The sequence below is a fragment of the Cetorhinus maximus genome, chromosome 9 (genome assembly GCF_964194155.1).
Source record: "Cetorhinus maximus chromosome 9, sCetMax3.hap1.1, whole genome shotgun sequence".
In the NCBI taxonomy this organism is placed as follows: Eukaryota; Metazoa; Chordata; class Chondrichthyes; order Lamniformes; family Cetorhinidae; genus Cetorhinus; species Cetorhinus maximus.
The window spans coordinates 27,048,244-27,073,766 of NC_135887.1; the positions used below are offsets into that span (position 1 = coordinate 27,048,244).

At 44.2% G+C, this 25,523-nt stretch overlaps 1 protein-coding gene across 14 annotated transcripts in view; it reads right to left on the reverse strand.

Annotated features, from left to right (window-relative positions):
* ncor1 (nuclear receptor corepressor 1) overlaps positions 1 to 25,523 on the reverse strand; it is a 399,352-nt gene that overhangs the window by 51,187 nt on the left and 322,642 nt on the right. For 13 of the 14 annotated variants that reach the window (XM_078548371.1, XM_078548367.1, XM_078548369.1 and 10 more), the window contains 8 exons: positions 17,120 to 17,291; positions 12,774 to 12,914; positions 8,009 to 8,089; positions 7,275 to 7,516; positions 2,721 to 3,069; positions 2,288 to 2,509; positions 1,481 to 1,681; positions 1,264 to 1,404 (listed from right to left, as the gene is read on the reverse strand). In XM_078548371.1, the coding sequence (XP_078404497.1) occupies positions 1,264 to 1,404; positions 1,481 to 1,681; positions 2,288 to 2,509; positions 2,721 to 3,069; positions 7,275 to 7,516; positions 8,009 to 8,089; positions 12,774 to 12,914; positions 17,120 to 17,291 (1,549 nt within the window). The remainder of the gene's footprint in view (positions 1 to 1,263; positions 1,405 to 1,480; positions 1,682 to 2,287; positions 2,510 to 2,720; positions 3,070 to 7,274; positions 7,517 to 8,008; positions 8,090 to 12,773; positions 12,915 to 17,119; positions 17,292 to 25,523) is intronic. The other variant, XM_078548362.1, reaches the window with a different exon arrangement.

Genomic DNA, 25,523 nt, shown 5'->3' on the forward strand with positions numbered 1-25,523 from the left:
GAAACAATCCCTGATGCACTCTACAAATTCATCTTCCATATTACCCCTGCCAATCTGATTTGTCCAGTCAATATGCAGATTAAAATCACCCATGACAATTGTAGTGCCCTTCTTACACACCTGCATTATTTCCCAATTTATACTTTGTCCTACAGTGGGGCAACACTTTGAGGGCCTATAGACGACTCCCACCTGTGACTTCTTCCCCTTGCTATTCCTTATTTCCACCCAAACTGATTCCACATCACGATCTATTGCACCTATATCACTACTCGCCACCGCACTGATACCTTCCTTTATTAACGAAGCTACCCGACCTCCTTTTCCTTTTTGTCTATTTTTCTGGAATGTCGAATACTCTTGAATATTGAGTTTCCAGTCTTGGCCACCCTGCAACCATGTCTCTGTAATACTATCAAGTCATATTAATTTATTTCTATTCGTGTCATCAACTCATCTATCTTATTACAAATGCTGCATGCATTCAGATAAAGAGCCTTAAGTTTTGACTTTTACCATTATTACTCATTCTGATTCTAATTTCTGCTGCACTCTTCGGCTTATATTTTCTGCCCCTTCCTGTCACACTTTGGTTATCGTTCACTTCTTCACTACCCTGCACCTCTGCTTTCTTGTTTCTTTTTAATTTTTTAAACTTCCCTTCAATTGAACCCTCCCCCTAACTAATTAGTTTAAAGTCCTATCTACAACCCTAGTTATACGATTCACCAGGTCACTGGTCCCAGCATGGTTCAAATGAAGCCCGTACCGATAGAACAGCTCTCTCTTTCCCCAGTACTGGTGCCAGTGCCCCATGAATCGAAACCCGTTTCTCCCACACCAATCTTTGGGCCACGCATTTACCTTTGTAATCTTATTTACCCTACACCAATTTGCACGTGGCTCAGGTAGTAATCCAGAGATTATTATCTTTGTGGTTCTGCTTTTTAATTTAGCTCCGAGCTGCTCGTAGTCCCTCAGCAGAACCTCTTTCCTAGTCCTACCTATGTCATTGGCACCTGCATGTACCATGACAACTGGATTCTTCCCCTCCCACTCCTAGTTCCTCTCCAGCCCAGAAGAGATGTCCTTAACCTTGGTACCAGCTAGGCAACACAGCCGTTGGGACTCTCTGGCTTTGCTGCATGTGTTTGCACAAGGTCAAGGTGTTGTCATTGCTGTAATCATGGTTTTAATTTATATTGAATTCAGTCATAATTGGTTAAAAAATTCTGTTAGTAAGGTTCCAAATGGTATTCTTACCTGGTGATATTGGGGAGTGGTTGTATCTGCCTGGGTAAGGGGCTTGGTTCCCTGGGATGTAGGTTATTCTGTCCATAGGAGGGGTACTGCTCCCACCTGGCACCAGTATTGTGTGCGACACTGGTCCCAATTCGATGATTGCTGTAATTCAGGCACTTTCATTAGTCCAGAATTCAAAACAAAGCTTCATTTAATGAACAAACAAACAGGATCTCACCTCTGGATCCAGCAGCATAGGGGACACCTAAAGATTCTCGTGGCGACATTCCCCTGGTGCCGTCTGGCTTGGTGATAACTTGCATTTGTTGGGAAGTGATATAGTCATTGAGGATGGTCTGTCGTGTGTTCTCCATTGCATACAGCTGATAGTGATTTGAGTAACTGGGGTTAGGAGAAAGCTGCCGGGGAAACAGGTAAGCTGAAAGGAAAAGCAACAAGAACTTCAGAACAAGGATACCATAGCTGCCTGCCACAGCCAGCAGCCTGTGTTCACTGATCAACACTCAAATACTATTTACATTGCTTTGGTTCCCTTAATCCTGTCATACAAAGACTGGACTGGGGGCAGGATAGCTATCAGAAGTTTACTGTCTCTGTATAGTGCAGTCAAATCATTGAATTAATGTGGTTGCAACCCTCACACCTGCAATGACAGGACTGTGAGGAGAATATAGCGACAGCTAGGCTAACCGGGACAGATACTATCACATGATATATAATGCACTTGAATAAACCATTGTAATTATAGACTGAAAACCCAGGAAAAGTCTGTATATGTTTTACTGAAACCCTGATCCCACCTAGGTCTGTGACTTAAATGTCATTTACTGGCAATGCTGTTGTGATATCTCGCAGTATGATGCTGTGCTTTCAAGAAAATAAAAAAATTCAAGACAAAAGTGAGGATAATCCTAATCATTGCTGACCATTATCCATCTGAGGTGATCTTCGATAAAAATACCCACAAGGGCAGATATGGAACATCCACTAGTACTTTCCAGCTCCCATCATCAAATGCCCTTACCTGGGTCTAATGCTCGGTGGAAAGCCATCGTCTGCTCGAAGGGGTGAGGAACATGGCTTCTATATTCAGGGTTTCCTCGTCCATGTAGAGAGTCGTAAGGGCTGAGAGTTGCCGATGGGTCCACCACAGAGACTGGGGACTTAACAGACATGTTCTCTCTCTGTGTTGGAACCAGCGTGGTCTTCCTTTCATGGCCAGTCGACTTCCCTGAAGTCATAACACCTGCAATCATAGGACATAAGGGCTTATATGCATCAGCAGTGAGGCCAGTGCTGAGATGTTACTGCACTTAGTTAATTTACACTCCACATGAATAAATAAATTAATCTTATATTACTTATTTGTACAACATTGGCCTTCAGAAATAATCACAGGACATCCTTATTGTTTTTACTCCCAAATGGATCGAGCAATGAAAGCCACACGAGTTTACCTTCTTGTGGTCTGCTGACCATTGGTGGGCCCCTGGGAATGAAGCCAGGATATCCCAATGGGGTCCTCCTTGCATTGGGATCTTCATAGAGGCCCGGACTCAGCTGAGATTTTGAAGCTTCGTGCATTGTTGACCTGAGCACCGAGGTTCCAGAACTGACCACCGCGCTGTGACGGCCCCGTAACTGGTCAGCAGGCTTCATGTCTTCATACTTCCTTTCCACAACCTTCACGCCCTCCGAGATCATCTCCAGCTGGTGCATGGGGTGTGGGTGTTTGCTGGATGCTGTTATCAGAGACTTTACATCATGTTTAATAGCAGACTGGCCCTCGTGCTTCACTGGGGTTCCCTATAACAACACAAAATTAGTTATTTCAGGCACAGGATTCTTAAAATTGGGGACTTTGCCCTCACTCTTACTTTCTGTACTTTAGAAGACTGCCTGGCAGTATGGGAACATAGAACCATAAAAAAGTTAGCGCAGAAAGAGGCCATTCAGCCCATCTTGTCTGTGCCAGCTAGAAAATGCCGAAAAAGAAACTAGCTGCTCATTTTAATCCCATTTTCCAGCACCTGGTCCGTAGCCTTGCAGGTTACAGCACTTCAGATGCAAATCCAGGTACCTTTTAAATGAGTTGAGCATTTCAGCCTCAACCACCAACTTAGGCAGTGAATCCCAGATGCCCACCATCCACTGGGTGAAAAAGTTTTCCCTCATGTCCCATCTAATCCTTCTACCAATCACCTTAAATCTATGCCCCCTGGTAATTGACCCCTCAGCTAGGGGGAAACAAGTCTTTCCTGTCTACCCTATCTAGGCCCCTCATAATTTTGTACACCTCAATTAGGTCACACCTCAGCCTCCTCTGCTCTAAGGAAAACGACCCTCATCTATCCAATCTCTCCTCATAGCTGCAATTTTCAAGCCCTGGCAGCAATCTTGTAAATCTCCTCTGTACTCTCTCCAGAACAATTACGTCCTTCCTGTAATGTGGTGACCAGGACTGTACACAAAATTCCAGCTGTGGCCTAACCAGTGTTTTATACAGTTCCATCATTACAGACCATTTAGCCCCACGAGCCTGCTCCGCCATTCAACTAGATCTTGGCAGATCATCTACCTCAACGCCATTTTCCTGCGGAATCCCCATATCCCTTAATATTATTCATATCTAGAAATCTATCGATCTCTGTCCTGAACATACTTAGTGACAGAGCTTCCACAGCCCTCTGGGGTAGAGAAAACCAAAGATTCACTACCCACTGAGTGAAGAAATTCCTCCTCATCTCAGTCCTAAATGACCTGCCCCTTATTCTAAGACTGTGTCCCCTGGTTCTAGTCTCCCCAGCCAGGGGAAACATCCTTTCTGCATCTACCCTGTCACGCCCTATAAGAATTCTGTAAGTTTCAATGAGATCACCTCTTATTCTTCTAAACTCTAGAGAATAAAGTCCCAATCTCCTCAATCCATCCTCATAAAACAGTCCTGCCATCCTTTGCAATAAAGGCCAACATACCACTTACCTCCCTAGTTGCTTGCTGCACCTGCATGTTAGCTTTCAGTGACTTATGAACAAGAACACCCAGGTTCCTTTTGAACATCAACACTTCCCAATCTCTCACCATTTTAAGAAATACTTTGCACCTCCGTTCCTCCTACCAAAGTGGATAACTTCATACTTTTTCACATTATATTCGATGTGCCATGTTTCTGCCCGCTCACTAAGCCTGTCCAAATTCCCCTGAAGCCGCTTTGCATCTTCCTCACAACTCACATTCCCACTTAGTTTTGTCTCATCCGCGAATTTGGAAATATTACATTTGGTCCCCACATTCAAATCATTGATAGATTGTGAACAGCTGGGGCCCCAAGAACTGATCCTTGCAGTCCCCCATTAGTCACAGCCTGTCATCCTGAGAATGATCCATTTATTCCAATCCCGTTAACCAACCCTTAATCCATGCCAGTATATTACCCACTATCCGATGTGCTCTAATTTTGTTTACTAACCTCCTGTGTGGGACCTTATCGGTTTACCAAGTTAACGCTTCTAAATTAATCATGCTTTCAAAAGTCTTAAAAATTGAATTTAAATTTATCATGGGAAGAATTTTCCCCCCGTTAGGGGGGAAGTGCAGGAGCAGGCGCGCCTCCGATCGGCGCTCCTGATTGGGGGCGTGCTGCCATTTTACATGGGTGGGCCAATTAAGGCCCGCCCAGCGTGACTTCCGCTAGGAAGCACTAGGAAGCGCTATGTGCTCCCTGTGCGGGGGGGGGGGGGGGGATTCCTCAGCCAAGAGTGCGCTCTTTCGCGCATGCAAGGAAAGAGCGCACTTATCTCCCTGTGGCTAAGCGCTGCCTCAGGGAGATCGGTGCCAAATTTAAAAATGATGCAGTTGCAAAAATAAAATTTCCCTGACATGTCCCCTCATGTGACGCTGTCACATGAGTTGGGACATGTCCATCACTTTAAAGCATACATTTATTAAAATTTTAAAAACCCTCATGAAACCTCATCCTGCCCGTAAATGAGGTTTCATGCTTTTTCTGAAGCCCGCCAGGGCTCCCGGCCTGCCTGCAACCTTAAGGTTGGACGGGCATGTCCATTAATTATCTCAATTACTTTTTAAATGGCCTCAGTAGGCCGTTGACAGGTCGGCTGGTGCGCAGCTGATTCGGCTGTGCCCCCACCGACCTGAAAATTGAAATGACGCGGGGTGATGTCAGGAGTTCCGCCCAACGTCATCCCGCGTCCTTTTACGTGTCGGCGAGTGGGCCCCGACCCCCACCCTAAAGATCCTGGCCCATGTCTGTCATTTACTGAAATAAATTCCACCCTCTCTAACTGAGTTAGAATAGGCCTGAGGTCCCTTCCTTACTCTCTAGGACATTTGCTCCATGTAGTTACATTGGACTCAACTTAAAATCTTTAAACAAGGGTTTTAAACAAAGAACGTCCAGAAAGTGGGCTCAAATCACTGAGTCACCACCTTCTTCAGTAAACCTCCTAGGAACAGGTCTGTGTAGATATGAACAACTGGACAAAAAAAAAGACCAAGGTCCATTCTGGTAATCACTTTGTACCAGGATAATAACAGAGTTGTTGACTAATCATAGCAAACAATTTGTACCCATTAGTCTACATTAGACTCAGATGGTATGATGCCACCTTGTACATACCACTTGTAGTTCAATGCACTGCGAGTTGAAGCTTGGTAATACCTACTGGCCGGTAAACAGAAGTGCCTGGTTTGCCATTTTGGTGGATGCAGTGCCTGTCAGCAGTATGCCTTCTCCTTGGCCATTTGCCAGCAGACCCAGCACCACCACGTGCTTTAGTTTTTTAGCTTTCAGCTGGATTTTATCCTAATTATTTCCCTTTGGTTTCCCAATGATTAGTCTCCTTTGTCAAGACTGAGTGACACCCAGGGGCTCTGCATTCCAATTCACACCCTGTTGCAATGTGTGTCACTTAGAAGTAACAAACACAAAGCACAGAATTTTCCAGAATTTAAAAGTGTACAGTTAATCATTGGTACCTTAATCTATTCCTGGAGCAACTCAAGGAGAGAGGAACTAAACCTACTCAGTGTCTTTCCCCCAATAATGTCATCCTTCATTAAGAAATAACATGTATTTATATAAGCACCTTTCATATCCTCAAAATGCCCCCAAAAGCTTCACACCCAATTTGAAAATCAAGGTCCACAAGAAGGATGACAAGTAAATCTGTTTTAGATGATTTTGGTTGAGGGATAAATACTGACCACAGCATCAGGGAGAATCATCCTGCACTGTAAATAGTGCCGTGGGATACTATGTTTAGCTGAGAGGGCAGTTAAAGTCTTGTTCTTGTGTCCGGTAAGAAAGATGGCACCTCTGACAGTGCAGCACTCCCCCAGTATTGACCCACCAACAGTGCAGCACTCCCTCAATACTGACCCTCCAACAGTACTGCCTCTCCGACATTGCAGCACTCCCTCCGTACTGCCCCTCCAACAGTGCAGCACTCCCTCAGTACTGTCCCTCTGACAGTGCAGCATTCCCTCAGTACTGTCCCTCTGAGAGTGCAGCATTCCCTCAGTACTGTCCCTCTAACAGTGCATCATTCCCTCAGTACTGTCCCTCCGACAGTGCAGCACTCCCTCAGTACTGTCCTTCTGACAGTGCAGCATTCCCTCAGTACTGTCCCTCCAACAGTGCAGCACTCCCTCAGTACTGTCCCTCCAACAGTGCAGCTCTCCCTCAGTATTCACTATCCGACAGTGCAGCACTCGCTCAGTACTGACCCAGAAGTGTCAGCCTGGATTATGGGCTGAAGTTCTGGAGTGGGGCTTGAAACCATTCTTCTGAATCAGTGATACACACTATGCCACAGCAACAACTTAAATAAACTGACCCAAGGACTGACTCCAGCAAATAGAGATCAAAGGTCTGCAGATGTGTAGATCAGGATTATACAATACTTTTAATGCAACTATATTTGTTTTATTAAAATATATAATAAATATAGGAATAAGATTTTGATAGATTGCAGAAAGGGAAGAGATACCTGAGATATAGATCCTTCCACGATCGACCGGCCGGTCTGTACCATTTCTGGGGTTTTGCGACTTTCTTGTCTTGGAATTTCATGGATTGAGCGACCCATCTCTTTAATGGTGGTGACTCCCTCGTAAGGTTTGCCTTTCGTGATGGACCCCTCGAAAGTTCGCAGTGGTGGGCTTTCCCGTTTAATCTGTTTACTGTACTTCATGCCTTCTTCAAAGGTCTCATTGGAGGCTCTTGGTGTACCTAACAGAACAGCATTACAAACAAGGAAACACTTAAATACCATAAATTTTTAAGTGAGTAGAAGGATTGTGAAGGCTAGTCAATGCTCTGAATTACTTTGGTGGGATAAAGGGCTCAGTGCAAATGCTCTGGGTCATCAGCATTTTAAACAGTGGTAAGGAACACATTGTATTTATTCCTGCAGTTTCCAAAGAACAAGATATGGCACTTAATGCATAAAATATAACCTGAATTATACTCGCAGACACTGTTTGATAGCTTTCGCAAGCAGAGAAAAATAATTGAATATAGAACAAAAAAGTATTTTAAACAGGATCCAGACATCTCAAGTCTTTTGTTCCTGATCCAATCAAGCTTCAACATATACAGTTTCATGAAGCACAGTACAGTTCAACACCTATAAGCCACAATCCAAATGCCATTTAGATATTTCAAGGTGCTCTGATCTGGTCGAAATCGATGTGCCTGACAGGAACTGAAGAGGAAGCTTACCCTGCATTATTGATCCTGATGGAACTGTCCTGTCTTTGGATTCTGATAAATGTGGGCTTTCCCTCGCACGACTGATGAGACCTGTATCAGGAAAACAGGGCTGATTTTCAATCACAGAATTTTAACAGCTCAGAAGGGGCCTTTCGGTCCATTGTGTCTGCACCGGCTCTCCAAATGATATTATGATCAACTGCCATTGCCATGCCTTTCCCTGTACTCCTGCACATTGTTTCTATTCAAATAACCATCTAATGCCCTCTTGAATGCCTCGGTTGAACCTGCCTCCACCACACTTCCAGGCAGTGCATTCCAGACCCGAACCACTCATTGTGTGAAAAAGTTTTTTCTCACATAACATTTGCTTCTTTTGCAAATCACTTTAAATCTGTGCCCTCTCAATCTCGATTCTTTATGAGCGGGAACAGCTTCTCCCTATCTACTCTGTCCAGCCCCCTCATGATTTTGAGCAACTCTATCAAATCTCCTCTTAGTCTTCTTCTCTCCAAGGAGGACAGTCCCAACCTCTCCAATCTATCTTTGTAACTGAAGTTTCTCATCCCTGGAACCATTCTTGTAAACCTCTTCTACACTCTCTCTAATGTGTTCACATCTTTCCTATAATGTGGCGCCCAGAACTGTACACAATACTCCAGCTGAGGTCTAAAGAGTATCTTATATACATTCAGCATAACCTCCTTGCTCTTGTACTTCATGCCCCTATTAATAAAGCCCAGCATATTATATGCGTTATTAACTGCTCTCTCCGCTTGTCCTGCCACTTTCAATGCTCTCTGCAAATATACACCCAGGTCTTTCTGCTCCTGGACCTTCTTGAAAATTTCACCCCTTATTTTATAATGTCTGTCCATGTTCTTCTGACCAAAATGCATCACCTCACGCTTCTCCGCATTGAACTTCATCTGCCACCTATCTGCCCATTCCACCAACTATGGCTTTTTGAAGTTCTACACTGTCCTCTTCCCAGTTTACAACACTCCCAATCTTTGTATCATCTGCAAACTTTGAAATTGTCCCCTGCACACCAAGACCTAGGTCATTAACATATACGAGGAAAAGCAAGGGTCCCAATACCGACCCCTGGGGAACTCCACTACAAACCTTCCTCCAGCCCGAAAAATATCCACTGACCATTACTCTCTGCTTCCTATTCTTCAGCCAATTTTGTATCCACGTTGCCACTGTCCCTTTCATTCCATGAGCAATAACTTTTCTCAAGTCTGTTGTGTGGCACTGTATCAAATGCCTTTTGAAAGTCCATGTACATCACATCAGCAACATTACCCTCATTGACCTTTTCTGTTTCCTCTTCAAAAAAAGCAAGAAGTTAAACACAATTTTCCCTTTAGAAATCCATGCTGGCTCTTCCTTATCAACCCGTATTTTTCCACGTGACTACTAATTCTATCCTGAATAATTGTTTCTAGAATCCTGCTCGCCGCTGAAGTTAAACTGACTGATCTGTAATTGGGCTTATCCTTATAATCTTTTTTGAACAAGGGCGTAATGTCTGCAATTCTCCAGTCCTCTGGCTCCTCCTCTGAGTCTAGGGAAGACTGAAAAATTATGGCCAGTGCTCCTGCAATTTCTACTCTCCCTTCCTTCAATATCCGTGGATGCATCTCAAACCGTCCCGGTGCCTTGTCAACTTTAAATACTGACACGATTCAACACTTCCTCCTTATCAATTTTGAACCCTTCTAGTGACAGAGTTTCCTTATCTGTCACCATGGCCTGGGTAACATCTACCTCCTTGGTAAAGACGGATGCAAAGTATTCATTTAATACCTCAGCCGTGGCCCCTTCGTCCATGTGTAAATTCCCTTTTAGGTCCCTAATTGGCCCTATTCCTCCTTTTACCACCCTTCTACTATTTATATTCCCAAAGAAGACTTTGGGATTCCCCTTTATGTTGTCTGCCAGTCTTTTCTCATAATCCCTCTTCACTTCTCTAATATGCTTTTTCACCTTCCCCCTGAACCTTCTGTATTTTTCTTGGCTCTTAGTAGTATTTTCTACCTGACCCCTGTCATAAGCACACTTTTTTTTCTTTATCTTAATTTCTATCTCCTTTTTCATCCAGGGAGCTCTGGATTTGTCTGTCCTATCTTTCGCCTTTTGATGGAATACACCTTGACTGTGCCCAAAACAACTCTTTTTTGAAGGTAGCCCATTGTTCAGCTACAGTTTTTCCTGCCAATCTTTCATTCCAGTCTATCTGGCCCAGTTCCGTTCTTGCCCCATTGAAGTTGGCTCTCGTCCAGTTAATTATTCTTACTCTGGATTGCCTATCGTCCTTTTCTATCATCATCCTAAAATGTACAATACAATGATCACTGTCTCCTAAATGTTCCCCTACTGACACTTGATCTACTTGGCCTGCCTCATTTCCAAGAACTAGGTTCAACAGTGGTCTTTTCTTGTTGGATTGGACACATAATGTTGTAGAAAATTTTCCTGAACACAATCTAGGAACTTCGGCCCCTCTCCGCCCTTTACATTACCAATGTTCCAGTCTACATCTGGGTAATTAAAGTCACCCATTATAACTACTCTATAATGCCTGCATCTCTCTGTAATTACCCTGCAGATTTGTTCTTCTCACTAGTTGGTGGTCTATAGACTACACCGAGCAATGTAATTGTACCCTTTTTGTTCCTTAACTTTAGCCAAATTGATTCTGTGCTTGAACCCTCTGGGACATCCTCTTTCTCCAGCACTGCAATGCTCCACTTAACCAATACTGCCATCCCTCCTCCTTTCCTATCTTTTCTGAACACCTTGTACCTGGGAATATTTAGCTCCCAGTTCTGCCCTTCCTTGAGCCAGGTCTCTGTTATTGCCACAACATTATACTTCCACATGGCAATCTGCGCTTGTAACTCCCCAATCTTATTTACTATACACCATGCATTCACATACATATGCTGGTTTAGATTTTGTTATTTTCTCCCTCACCCCAACTTCATCTATGAACTTACTATTCTCTATACTAGTGCTATCTGTCTCTCCCACTATTTTGTGCACCCTGGTATTCCTCTCTAATATTCTCTCCTGGTTCCCACACCCCTGCTGAGTTTATTTAAAGCCCTCCCAAAAGCACTAGCAAAACGACCCGCATGGAACTCAGTCCCAGCTCTGTTCAGGTGCAACCTGTCCGGCCTGTACAGGTTTCATCTCCCCAGAGATAGTCCCAGTGTCCCCTCCCTCCTGCACCATCTTTCCAGCCACGCATTCACCTGTCTTATTCTCCCATTTCTGTACTCACTGGCACGTGGCACTGAGAGTAATCTGGAGATTGCTACGTTTGAGGTTCTGCTTGCTAATTTTACACCTAGCTCCCCAAATTCTGATTGCAGGACCACATCCCCTTCCTACCTAAGTCATTGGTACCAATGTGGACCATGACCTCTGGCTGTTCACCCTTCCCCAGATGAATGCCCTGCAGCCGTTCTGTGACATCCTTGACCCTGGCACCAGGGAGGCAACATACCATCCTGGAGTCACATCTGCAGCCATAGAAACACCTGTCTGCTCCCCCAACCAATGAATCCCCTATCACTATTTCTCTTTCTTTCTTCTGCCTCCCCTCCTGTACAGCCGAGCCACTTGTGGTGCTACAGCCTTGGCTCTGACTGCACTCCTCTGAGGAACCAGCTCCCTCACCAGCTTCCAAAACGGAAAACCGGTTTGTGAACGGGGCCCCAGGGGACTCCTGCATTACCTGCCTACCTCTCTTGGGCTGCCTGGTGGTCACCCATTCCCTCTCTGTCTCCAGGTCCTTAAGCTGTAGTTCGACCACCCCTCTGAACGTGCTATCCACGTAGCTCTCAGCTTCGCGGATGTGCCACAGTGACTCCAGCCACTGCTTAAGCTCTGAAATCTGGAGCTCAAGTTTCTGCAGCTGGCAGCACTTCCTGCATCTAGGACACCGGTAGCATCCATGACTTTGCACATAATACAGGAAACACATTCCACTCTACTGAGCTGCCCTGCCATGTCTTAACTCTACTTCCCTTATGTTAACTTTGTTCTACTTTGGATTATTTATATTACTTTATAATATTGGCCCTAAATTTCCCTTATACTTGGCGCTTCTCAGTTAAATCCAAGTATAGCAACTTATTTAAAAATATCACACTTCTCTAATTTACTCACCGGGTCCTACTTACCAAGGCCGCTGCTCTTCTTTTCTGCTACTAAATTATTACTGACATTTCTTTTTACAGAAGAGACAACTAATTCCTCAATAGCTACAGTAGAAACATGGAATAAATCATTAACAAAAGGCTAAGTAATTACAGGCCAAATGTAATGAAAGTTGCACCATTTCATGCGTATGGTTAACCTGCAAATCCAGGGAGTGAGTCTCTGTTCAGCAAATAGTTGAAATACCTCAACCCTCCCCAGTGGATGGAAGTTGATAGAACTGATCAAACAAGAACAGCATTTGAAGCATTCTTTTTCAAACGGATCAGACCTATAATCCTAAAATTAAAACCTTGTGTGCAAGAGGGTAAAATACAATCTCCCCTGAAAGTGCCCAAAAGGTAACATATTGGATGGTTATTTATGCTGGAGGCACATAGGAGCTTCAGTGAATTCTTTCTCCTCAGCCCTTTGATACTAGTTCCTGGAGACTAACACCATGGTCCAAAGTCAAGATACCTGATGCAATTATGCAAATTAACGGAAAGGAAACGCTAGCTGAAATATCAGACAATGACACACATCCACACAGTCGTACCTTCATAAGGTGCAGACACTGAGGACTCACGCACTGGGACTCGACTTAATCCACTTTCCATTAGGTCATAGGTCCGCTTGACCCCGTGGACCTCATGGCCTGTTCTGGGACTCCTGGTTCCCTCTCGTATGTTTTTTATAGCTGGTGGAATGAAGAACAATTATAGAATCACAGCAAAAACAAAAATACCTGGAAAAACTCAGCAGGTCTGACAGCATCTGCGGAGTCTTTAACAGTGCAGGAGGAGGCCATTTGGTCCATCGAGTCTGCACTGGCTCTCTGAAAGAGCCTTCTATCTAGTCCCACTCCCCTGCAACCCTGCACGTTCTTTCGACAAGAACAAGTGACAGGAATATAAAGACTCGCAGGACACCTTATCACATCTCCAGCAGCTCCACAAAGAATGAATTATTCTGACGTACCATGACTTATATATGCAAATGTCATGCCATTTTGTACATGGTAAGATCCCATTGACAGCAAAGAGATGAATGCATCAGTTTTTTAACTCGTCTGTGGGATATGAGCATCGTTGGTTAGGTCAGCATTTATTGTCCAACCCTAATTGTCCTTGAGAAGATGGTGGTGAGCAGCCTTCTTGAACTGCTACAGTTCATGCGGCGTAGGTACACCCACAGTGCTGTTAGGGAGAGAGTTCCAGAATTTTGACCTAGCGACAGTGATATAGTTCCAAGTCAGGATGGTGTGTGGTTTGGAGGGGAGCTTGCAGCTGGCCATGTATCTGCTGCCCTTTTCCTTCTAGGTGTAGAGGTCGTGGGTTTGGAAGGTACTGTTGAAGAAGCCGTGGCGAGTTGCTGCAGTGCATTTTGTAATGGCACACACTGCTGCCACTGTGTGGCAGTGGTGGAGAGAGAATGTTTAAGGTGGTGAATGGGATGCTGATCAAACAGGCTGCTTTGTCCTGGATGGTGTCAAGCTTAAGTACTGTTGGAGCCATACTCACCCAGGCAAGTGGTGAGTATTCCAAAAAAACTCCTGACTTGTGCCTTGTAGATGGTGGAAAGCAGTCAGGAGGTGAGTTACTCGCTGTAAAATCCAGAGGGCATGGTGTATCAACCTGGATGAGCGAGTAGCCAATGAACATGGAATGTCAGTCTGGAGATTTATATGTTCATTATGTTTTAGGACTATATCTTTTGGTTTGAAACAGTGTTATAGTTTGCAATTGTATCTTTAAAATTTCAGATAAATGAAAGGGGTCATGTGACATATGCTGGAGTCTATCTGACAATAAACCTAGGTTAATTGTGAAAGATCAAAGGATCTGTGTGTGTACCTACACCACATGGACTGCAGCAGTTCAGGAAGGCAGCTCACCACCACCTTCTCATGGGCAACTAGGGATGGGCAATAAATGCTGGCCAAGCCAGCAAAGCCCACATCCGGTGAATGAATAAAAAAAAATTATTTTATTGAAATGAAGGTGTTGGATGTTTACACCTGGGGATAATGACAGCTGTTTCTAAGTCCACACTGAGAAGACCCTGAATTTCCTAAGATCCAGAAAGGTGCTACTGATATCAACTTGTAAACAGTTGTGCTGGGACCTGTCCCTTTGCTTCTAAGGTGAAAGGCAGTGGTGTTCAGAGATAGCTGAAGAACATTTGTACTTGGATACAAGGCTAATGTGTTTCCCGTTGCTATGTAGAAAGGGATATGGGCTGTTTTGAGATCAGATTACAAGCTTCTCTATAAACCCAAAAATATCCAGAGGGGCAGGTTGAAGACCGAGTTTGTGAGGAGTTAAAACAAGGCTGGAGGGTTTTCTTAGCTGAAGCTAGAGGGAGAATCCCCAGGAAAGCTCTCACAGTGGAAGTTAGTATTGCTAATTCCAATGATTGCATATAAAGGTAGAATGAGCCTGAAGCTGGTCTTTCATCTCAAGCTGGTCTATTCTTCAGCCAGCTCAAAAGAGTGACAAACTCCCAGTTCCTTTCCCCCCCTAGAGTGTTACAGCTGTACCCATTTATGGATGAACCAATGCTCATCAGTTGTATTAACAATGCAATTGTCTTAACAATGTAATTGCCAGTCAACAAGATGATTGTAATCGGACCGTGACAATGTAATTGCTGATACATTGACAAGTATTGGGAAAGGAAAAAAAACAGAAGTAAACCTTTGGGAGCTACGAAACACTTTGGATTGGTTCCAGGAGATTAGATGTCTACTTAAGAGACTGAGTAATATAACAAAATTGGGGTTTCCAGTTGCCATTGACAGTAGAAAGGGGCAAACTGTTCAATAGTTTACAGTATAAGTTGCCTATGAAAAATAAATAGTTTAACTGATAGTGTTTGACATGTCATTCTTTTGGCTAACAACTGAAGATTTGAATTTCTCTTTAAACTATTATCTGTTATAACTGTTAACTGTTATGTTATTTATCTGTTAACTGTTTAAACTAACTCTTAACAAGTCAGTGAGCACCAATGGGCACGGAGTACCAAGAATGGGTCATGTGACAAAGCTGCTGGGTGAACACAATAACACAGAATAACACAATATTACCCAAAATATATTTTAAAAATCCATTCACACAATGGCAATATAGGTCCAAGTCAGGATGGTGTGTGGCAGTAGGGAACTTGTAGGTGGTGATGTTACCATGCACCTGTTGCCTACGTCCTTCTAGCTGGTAGAGGTTGTGGGTTTGGAAGGTGTCGTCGAAGCAGCCTTGGTGAGTTGCTGCAGTGCATCTTGTAGATGGTACACATTGTAGCAACTGTGCATCGGAGGTGGAGGGAGCAAATGTTTAAGATGGTGGATGGGGTGCCAATCAAGCGGGCTGCTTTGCCCTGGATGGTGTCGAATTTCGAGTGTTGTTGGAGCTGCACTCATCCAGGCAGGTGGAGAGTATTCCATCACACTCCTGACTTGTACCTTGTAGATTGTGGACGAGCTCTGGGGAGTCAGGAGGTGAGTTAGTCACTGCAGAATTCCCAGCCTCATATAAACAGTTACTAAAGTCAAACAAAATGATTCAATTCATAGTGAATTACATAAGAAATATCAGATTAGTTCCACATCATGTGGTGAAAAATCTATGGAATGCATCCTTATGTTGGTGCAGTTTAACACTGAAGTAGATTAAAATGGTGACATTTCAATGATGTGGCAAAATATTATCATTTTGGCAGTGAAAGAGTCAAACAAATGAATGAATAGCAAAAATCCCCAAACGCCCAGCAAAATATTGTCTGGTATTCAATGACCCACAACTCTTCTCATTATCGACAGCTTACCTTATATCTCAAACTCCAAGCCCTTCCTCATTCTCTTCTACTTTCTATGCACCTGGCTGGGGCCACCACAACTGAAAAAATTTCAAAGATTTCCAGTTCCTCCTCCTTCACTGTACTGCAGCCACACATAGGAAAAATGCTTCTTTCCATAGCAAGGCAAGCATAATATGTTCAATATTTTAAACTAATTTCCTGTTAATAAACATTTCCATTCCCTTTTAAAACATTGCTTCCAACTTATTCCTTCCCTGTCCTTTCAAGGAGCCTTGTCTACTGGACTTCCAATACCCTTGTCCATTAGTCTACTCTTCATCTGTTAATCTAGACGATGAATGTTGGTCAGCTATTGAACTGTTGGGGCATCATAGCCAAACCCAATTCTATCCTTGCCTGATCTCTGCACATGTTACCTTCCATCAGGCTTACAGGGCAATGATTGGGAGCAGCAGCAATGGCTGATTTTCTCCTTCCTAATCCAGGGGAATTCAGACAGTGTAGCACCTCTATTGTTGTTCCAGGTAAGTTTAATTAACAGATGTTAGGAATGGGACTAAGGCATGAATTTATTAATGAACTATCAAGATTTCCAATTCCTCCTCCTCCAGTGCACAGCAGCCACACATAGGAAAAATGCTTCCTTCCATAACCCACTCAAGGGAACCTTAGAGCTGCATCCACCTCTCCTAACACCTTAGAGCAATGTAGAATCAGGAGACTTTACATCCAAAAGCAAAATACTTGCTGGAAATTTTCAGCAGGTCCATTATCATCTAAGGAGAGAAGAACAGAGTTAATGTTTCCGGTTGATGATCTTTCATCCCTCTCCTAGTTCTGATGAAAGGTCACGGACTTGAAACTTGAACTCCACTGCTCTCTCCACAGATACTGCCAGATCCATTAACTATTTTCAAATTTCAGGTCCAACCCATCTTATTTCCAATTGATGTTTCATGTGAGCAGAAGAATGTGACCTCAATCTAAAAGGATTGAATGTGGGGGAAGAGCTTGGAGGACAGCAAAACACTTTTAGAAACTTTTGTGTGAAGTCCAATGTGAGGAATTAAGAAATAGAGAACTTACTATCATATGAGAGTATATGGCCACTCTTACTTTCGTAGATGACATGGCCTTTTGATATTGCTTCTTCCCTGGACTGCTCAGGGCTGCCCGATTCCTCATTGGCCAGTTTGCTGATTGCTCCTTTCAACAGTGTGTCTGCAGCAATGCCCTGTTGTGACAGGCCCGGAGTGCCCTGCAAACAAAACACATGTTCATTTCATTCCCACTCAACTTTCTATCCCTTGAATTTCAATCATCAGCTCCTTTCAGTGCTCCAGGACTTCAGCTGAAGTTTGATGCACTGCTCCTGCAGACTCTGCTGATTGCTAATGAACTTTACTGTGAGATTGGATCCAGTTTCCAAATCACCTGCCAGGGAGACAGAAAAATCCTGGGTTTGCACTTTCAATACTAAAAGGAAAGCTTCGGGAGCATCACAGGATTCCCATCCTTGCAACGCTAATGCTCCAGCCGCTGTTCTGGGAATGAGCAAAGCTTATCTTCTGATAGAAACCTAAAGAATGGACATTGGCCAGGATTAGATTTGGACAGAGGCTACACCTCCACTGTTGCACTCTGGCAATGCAAACTGCCATTTATTTTTCTGGTGCCACACCACAGATTACCAGACTATTCAATCTGATTTCACCAAGGCTCCTTAGACAGCACCTTCGAAACCCATGAATGCTACCATCTGGGCAGCAGACATGTGGGAACACCACCACCTGGAAGTTCCCCTCCAAGCCACTCACCATCCTGACTTGAAAATATATCACCGTTCCTTCACTGTCACTGGGTCAAGATCCTGGAACTCCCTCCCTAACAGCACTGTACCTACACCACAGGGACTGCAGTGGTTCAAGAAGGCAGCTCACCACCACCTTCTCAAGGGCGATTGGGGATGGGCAATAAATGCTGGCCCAGCCAGCGACACCCACATCCCATAAATGAATTTTTAAAAAAATGCCCTTAGTGGTATTTGGACTCATAATCTCTGGGTTGCTAGTCCGGTTATTGCAATTCAAGATAGGACCCCACAAGTTTGAGATATCATCAGATTTCTGTCATTTGCTGGAAATAGAGATAGTTTAAGTACGTTACATGTGTATTTGGGTGCGTTAGCAATAACGTATATCTTTAAGTTTAAGTTCAATTTATATATTTTTTCTATTTGTGGGTTGAAAGGTGAAACCTGGGATCTAGTTTCATTTTTGAGCAGGTCCAAAGCTCTGTTTGTATAACTGCATTTCTAATGAATTTTATGACTCTTGAAAGGGAATAAAATAAACACAAGAGTAGAGCTAAAACTGTGCTGTTGCCCAGCAACAGGAGTTCAGAGAGGAAAACACACACACACACACACACACACACACACACAAAGAAAACTGAATAAATCAGTTTTGAGTTTAATTGAAGCCAGGACTCCAAAGGGACTGGATGGAAGAGGAAACTGCAGAAGCAGGTTCCAGAAACTAAAGAAGAAAGTCCCAAAATCAAGGGGAGTGGAACAGGGAAGATTCCAAGGGGACAGTCTAGTCAAAGGGCAAGGACAGGAATCTGTAAAAGGTTCTGTTCTGTGGAAGTGAAAGTAAGGAGCAGGGACAAAGGCTCCAAGCTTCAGGCTTAAAGAGAGGAAAGCTGCAGGACACAGATTTAAAGCAATATAGGCTTGCGAGAAGCCAGAAGGACCAAGGAGGCAGCTGAAGGTCTGTAACTCTTCACTATGGGCATGTGAAGCAGTGGTGTACTGTTGGCATGGCTGAGCATTTGAGAGAAGAAGAGTTCGAAAGCCTGGAGGTGGACTCTTGTGGAAGGTGTCTGAGCGAAAACATTGCTTGAGAGAAGATTCCAGACCAAGTTCTTCAAGAACGGAGAATGGAAACCCTCATGTGAAAGATGGAGTTCAGTGAGACCAGTTGTCTCACGGTGTGATAAGCGTCTGAGAAATCCATAGCATCTGTTTGGGCTGGCATCTGTCACTTGGTTTCAAAGGGTGATGTGCCTGACCACAGGTCGCCTACTGGTTTACCTGGACTGTGTACTTACTGTGAACATTAGAGTATAAGATAACCTTTGTAACTTGTGTTATCCTTACAAATCTGTATATATCTGTAATGGTATAGTTGTGGGTGAAGGCATATTATAATATATTTCGTCTTTTCTGGTTTAATAAATGTTTTATTCCTTTGTTAAAAGTTCATCAGCTGACTCCTGTGACTCTGTTCAGTAGCCACTCTCCATGTATCTAAACAAAAAAATAAAAGTTAGGATCTATCAAGCCGGATTCCATCCTGGGATTTGGCTTGTCCAGTAGTAACATCAACTGGGATCATAACACATTGTGTTTGGGCCACAAGCGCGGGCCCCCTTATAGTAACAGCACTGTAGGACAGGGTATTCAGGAAGAAGCAAATGGAGCATCTAAGAAAGGTACCGCAATAATCATAGGTGACTTTAATCTATCTGTAGATTAGGTGAATCATATTGGCAAAGATAGCCTGGAAAATGTGTTCATAGAGTCTATGTGGGACAATTTCTTAGTGCAGCATGTTCCAGAGCCAACCAGGGAGCAGGCAACTCTTGCCCTGGTAATGTGCAATGAGACAGGATTAATCAATAATCTCATGGTAAAGGAGCCTCCACGTGAGAGCAATCATAACATGATAGAATTTCATGTTCAGTTTGATGGTGAGAAGTGTAGGTCTAAGGTGTTTTAAATCTGAATAAAGATAATTATTAGGGTATGAAAGCAAAGCTAGCTGAAGTGAACTGAGAAACTAGGTTAAAAAGTAGGACCAGTAGAGATGCAGTGGCAGACTTTTAAGGAGATATTTAATAACTCTTAGCGAAGGCTTATCCTAGTAAGAAAGTATTTTTTATTCCTTCATGGGATGTGGGCATTGTTGGCTAGGCCATCATTTATTGCCCATCCCTAATTGCCCTTGTTCAGAGGGCATTTATGAGTCAACCACAAATGGGATTAGAATAGTTAGGTACTTGTTTGACCGGCGCAGACTCGATGGGCTGGAAGGGCCTTTTTCTGTGCTGTAGACCTCTATGACACATTTTATTTATTCATTCAGGGGATGTGGGCTTCGCTGACTGGGCCAGCATTTATTGCCCAACCCTAATTGCACTGGAGAAGGTGATGGCGAGCTGCCTTCTTGAATCGCTGCAGTCCATGTGGTGCAGGAACACCCACAGTGCTCTTAGGAAGGGAGTTCCAGGATTTTGACCCAGCGACAGTGAAGGAACAGCGATATATTTCCAAGTCAGGACAGTGAGTGACTTTGAGGGGAACTTCCAGGTGGTGGTGTTCCCATTTATCTGCTGCCCTTGTCCTTCTAGATGGTAGTGGTTGTGGGTTTGGAAGGTGCTGTTTAAGGAACCTTGGTGAATTCCTGCAGTGCACCTTGTAGATGGTACACACTGCTGCTAATTGCATCGGTGGTGGGGGGAGTGAATTTTTGTGGATGTGGTGCCAAACAATTGGGCTGCTTTGTCCTGGACAGTGTCAAGCTGTTTGAGTGTTGTGGGAGCTGCACTCATCCAATGGGGAGTTTCCATCACACACCTGACATGTGCCTCGTGGATGGTGAACAGGCTTTGGGGAGTCAGGAGGTGAGTTACTCGTCGCAGGATTCCTAGCCTCTGACCTGCTCTTGTAGCCACAGTATTTATGTGGCTAGTCCAGTTCAGTTTCTCATCAATGATAACCCTCAGGATGTTAATAGTGGGGGATTCAGTGATAACAATGCCATTGAATGTCAAGGGGCGATGGTTAGATTCTCTCTTGTTGGAGGTGGTCATTGCCTGGCACTTGTGTGGCGCGAATGTTACTTGCCACTTGTCAGCCCAAGCCTGGATATTGTCCAGGTCTTGCTGCATTTGGACATGGACTGTTTCAGTATCTGAGTCACAAATGGTGCTGAACATTGTGCAATCATCAGTGAACATCCCCGCTCTGACCTTATGATAGAAGGAAGGTCACTGATGAAGCAGCTGAAGATGGTTGGGCTGAGGACACTACCGTGAGGAACTCCTGCAGTGATGCCCTGGAGTTGAGGTGACTGACCTCTAACAACCACAACCATCTTCTTTTGTGCTAGACATGACTCTAACCAGCGGAGAGTTTTCCCCTGATTCCCATTGACTCCAGTTTTGCTAGGGCTCCTTGATGCTACACTTGGTCAAATGTGGCCTTGATGTCAAGGGCAGTCACTTTCACTTCACCTCAGGAGTTCAGCTCTTTTGTCCATGTTTGAACCAAGGCTGTAATGAGATCAGGAGCTGAGAGGCCCTGGCAGAATTCAAACTGCGCGTCAGTGAGCAGGTTATTGCTAAGTAATTGCTGCTTGATGGCACTGTTGATGACCCCTTCCCTTACTTTACTGATGATCGAGAGTAGGTTGATGGGGAGGTAATTGGCCAGGTTGGATTTGTCCTGCTTTTTATGTACAGGGCATACCTGGATAATTTTCCACATAGCCGGGTAGATGTCAGTGTTGTAATTTTAGTGGAACAGCTTGGCCAGGGGCTTGACAAATTCTGGAGCACAAGTCTTCAGTACTATTGCCGGAATATTGTCAGGGCCCATAGCCTTTGCAGTATCCAGTGCCTTCAGCCGTTTCCTGATATCATGTGGAGTGAATCGAGTTGGCTGAAGACTGGCATCTGTGATGCTGAGGGCCTCTGGAGGAGGCTGAGATGGATCATCCACTCGGCACTTCTGGCTGAAGACTGTAACAAATGCTTCAGCCTTATCTTTTGCATTGTTGTGCTGGGCTCCCCCATCACTGAGGATGGGGATATTTATGGAGCCTCTTCCTCCAGTGAGCTGTTTAATTGTCCACCACCATTCACAACTGGGTGGCAGGACTGCAGAGCTTAGATCTGATCTGCTGGTTGTGGGTTCACATAGCTCTGTCTATCACTTGCTGCTCACGCTGTCTGGCACGCAAGTGTCCTGTGTTATGGCTTCATCAGGTTGACACCTCATTTTTAGGTATGCCTGGTGCTGCTCCTGGCATGCCCTCCTGCACTCGTCATTGGAACAGGGTTGATCCCCTGGCTTGATGGTAATGGTAGAGTGGGGGATATGCCGGGCCATGAGGTTACAGACTGTGTTTGAGTACAATTCTGCTGCTGCTGATGGCCCACAGTGCCTCATGGATGTCCAGTCTTGAGTTGCTAGTTCTGTCCAAAATCTATCTCATTTAGCACGGTGGTAGTGCCACACAGCACAATGGAGGGTATACTCAATGTGAAGACGGGACATTGTCTCCACAACGATTATGCGGTGGTCACTCCTACTGATACTGTCATGGACAGATGCATATGCAGCATGTAGGTTGGTGAGGATGAGGTCAAGTATGTTTTCCCCTCTTGTTGGTTCCCTCATCACCTGCCACAGGCCCAGTCTATCAGCTATGTCATTTAGGACTCGGCCAGCTCGGTCAGTAGTGGTGCTACCGAGCCACTCTAGGTGAGGACATTGAAGGCCCCAGCCAGAGTACATTCTGTGCTCTTGCCACCCTCCGCGCTTCCTCCAAGTGATGTTCAACATGGAAGAGCGCTGATTCATCAACTGAGGGAGGGCGGTACGTGGTAAGCAGCAGGAAATTTCCTTGCCCATGTTTGACCTGATGCCATGAGACTTCATGGGGTCCAGAGTTGACGTTGAGGACTCCCAGGGCAACTCCCTTCCGACTGTATACCACTGTGCCGCCACCTCTGCTGGGTCTGTCCTGCCGGTGGGACAGGACGTACCCAGGGATGATGATAGTTATGTCTGAGACATTATCTGTAAGATATGATTCCGTGAGGATGACTATGTTAAGCTGTTACTTGGCTAGTCTGTGAGACAGCTCTCCCAATTTTGGCACTAGCCCCCAGATGCTAGTATGGAGGACTTTGTAGGGTCGACAGAGCTGAGTTTGTCATTGTCCATGCCGGGTGGTCCATCCGGATTCATTCCTTTTTTTGAGACAGAGGGCATTTTAAGAGTCAGCCACATTGCTGTGGGTCACATGTAGGTCAGATCAGGTCAGGACAGCAGATTTCTTCCCTAAAGGGCATTAGTGAACCAGATGGGTTTTTACAACAATCAACAATGATTTCATGGTCATCATCAGACTTTTAATTCTAGATTTTTATTGAATTCAAATTTCACCATCTGTTGTGGCGGGATTCGAATCCAGGTCCCCAAAGCATTACACTGGCCAGGCAATTCTCTGGAATACTAGTTCAGTAACAATACCACTACGCCACTGCCTCCCGCAAGTGTGAGGACCAAGACCTTACACTATATATTTTTATAAAATATATAAAGATGCCCTCATGGCTATTTCTAAAATTTAAAATATTGAACAAATATTCAAGGATAAGGTGGTGTGATTGCGGGTGAGGCAGGTAAGGGGACCCAGAGGGCAAAAGAGCCCGAGTGTCAGCCTCTGCAATTGTCCAATAAGTTTGAATTGTCTCTCAGCTTGTTTGGATGAGAGCAGGGGCTGCAGGGTGGATGAGCAAACTGACCATGGCATCACGGTACAGGAAGCCATCCGAGTTGGGGGAGCACAAAGGAATGTAGTGGTGGTAAGGGACTCTATGGTGAGGGGGATTGACACTGTTCTCTGTGGCAAAGAGCATGAGTCCAGATGGCTTTGTTGCCTGCCCGGTGTCAGGGTTCGGGACATTTGCTCAGGGCTGGGGAGGAACTTGCAGTGGGAGCGAGAGATCCAGTGGTCGTGGTCCACGTAGGTACCAACGACATAGGCAGGATGAGGAAAGAGGCTATGTATAGTCAATATGATGAGCTAAGTGCCAAATTAAGAAGCAGAACCTCAAAGGTAATAATTTCTGGATTATTATCTGATCCACGTGCAAATTGGCATAGGACAAATAAGTTTAAAGAAATGAATGCGTGGCTCAAATACTGGTGTGGGAGAAGTGGGTTCCGGTTCGTGGGGACTGGCACCAATATTGGGAAAAGTAGGGTCTGTACCGTTGCAATGGTCTACACCTGAACCGTGCTGGGGCTGGTGTCCTTGCAAACTGCATAACGAGGGAGGGAGAGAGGGTTTTAAACTGAATAGTAGGGGCAAGGGATCAAATTTGGGAAGATGTGGTAAAGCAAGGTGTAGAGACAGGGCAAGAGAGCAAGGTATCAATATGGGAAATGATAAACTGTGACAGGAAGGGATAGAGAGCACAATTCTTTGAGTAAATCTGCAGATAAGGTGAGACGCTACAAAAGTAATAAAAGGATAAAAACTAAAGGCTCTGTATCTAAACATTCGAAACAAAACAGATGAACTCGTAGCGCAAATAGAAATAAATAAGAACGATCTGATAGCCAATACAGAGACATGGCTACAGGGTGATATAGATTGGGATCTGAATATTGATGGGTACATAATATTTAAGAAGGGCAGGAAGTAAGGAAAAGGTGGAGGGGTGGCTCTGTTAATTAATGATGGTATTAGCACACTAGCGAGGGATGCCCTAAGTGCAGGAAACCAGGATGTAGAAGCGGTTTGGGTTGAGATGAGGAATGATAAAAGTAAGAAGTCACTTCTGGGAGTGGTGTACTGGCCCCCTAATTGTAACTACATAGTAGGACAGAGTATAAAAGAGGAGATAATGGGAGCTTGCCAGAAAGGTATGGCAATAATCATGGGGGATTTTAATTTACATATTGACTGGAAAAATCAGATGGGCAAAGGTAGCGTAGATGATGAGTTCATAGAATGTCTTCAGGATAATTTCTTAGAACAGCACGTTCTGGAGCCAGCCAGAGAGCAGGCGATGCTAGACCTGGTATTGAGCAACAAGATAGGATTAATTGATAGCCTCCTAGTGAAGGCACCCCTAGGTAGCAGCGATCATAATATGATTGAATTTTACATTCATTTTAAGGGAGAAACGAGTGCATCCAAAACTAGTATTTTAAACTTAAATAAGGACAATTATGAGGGCATGAAAGCAGAGCTAGCTAAACTGAACTGGCAAATGAAGTTAAGGGATAGGTCAATAGAGGTTCAGTGGCAGACATTTAAAGGGATATTTCATAATACACAGAATAGATACATTCCAATGAGAAAGAAAAATTTCAAGGAGAGAACCCACTATCCATGGTTAACTAAAAAAGTTAAAGACAGCATCAAACTTAAAGAAAAAGCACATAATTACGCAAAGATGGGTGGGTCAGAAGATTGGAAAGAATATAAAGAACAGCAAAGAGTGACAAAAAGATTAATAAGGAGGGAAAAATTAGAGTACGAGAGAAAGCTAGCGAGTAATATAAGGATGGATAGTAAGAGTTTCTATAGGTATTTAAATAAGAAAAAAAGAGTTAACAAAGTGAGTGTTGGTCGAATAGAAAGTGCATCTAGGGAATTGATAATGGAAAGCAGAGAATGGCAGA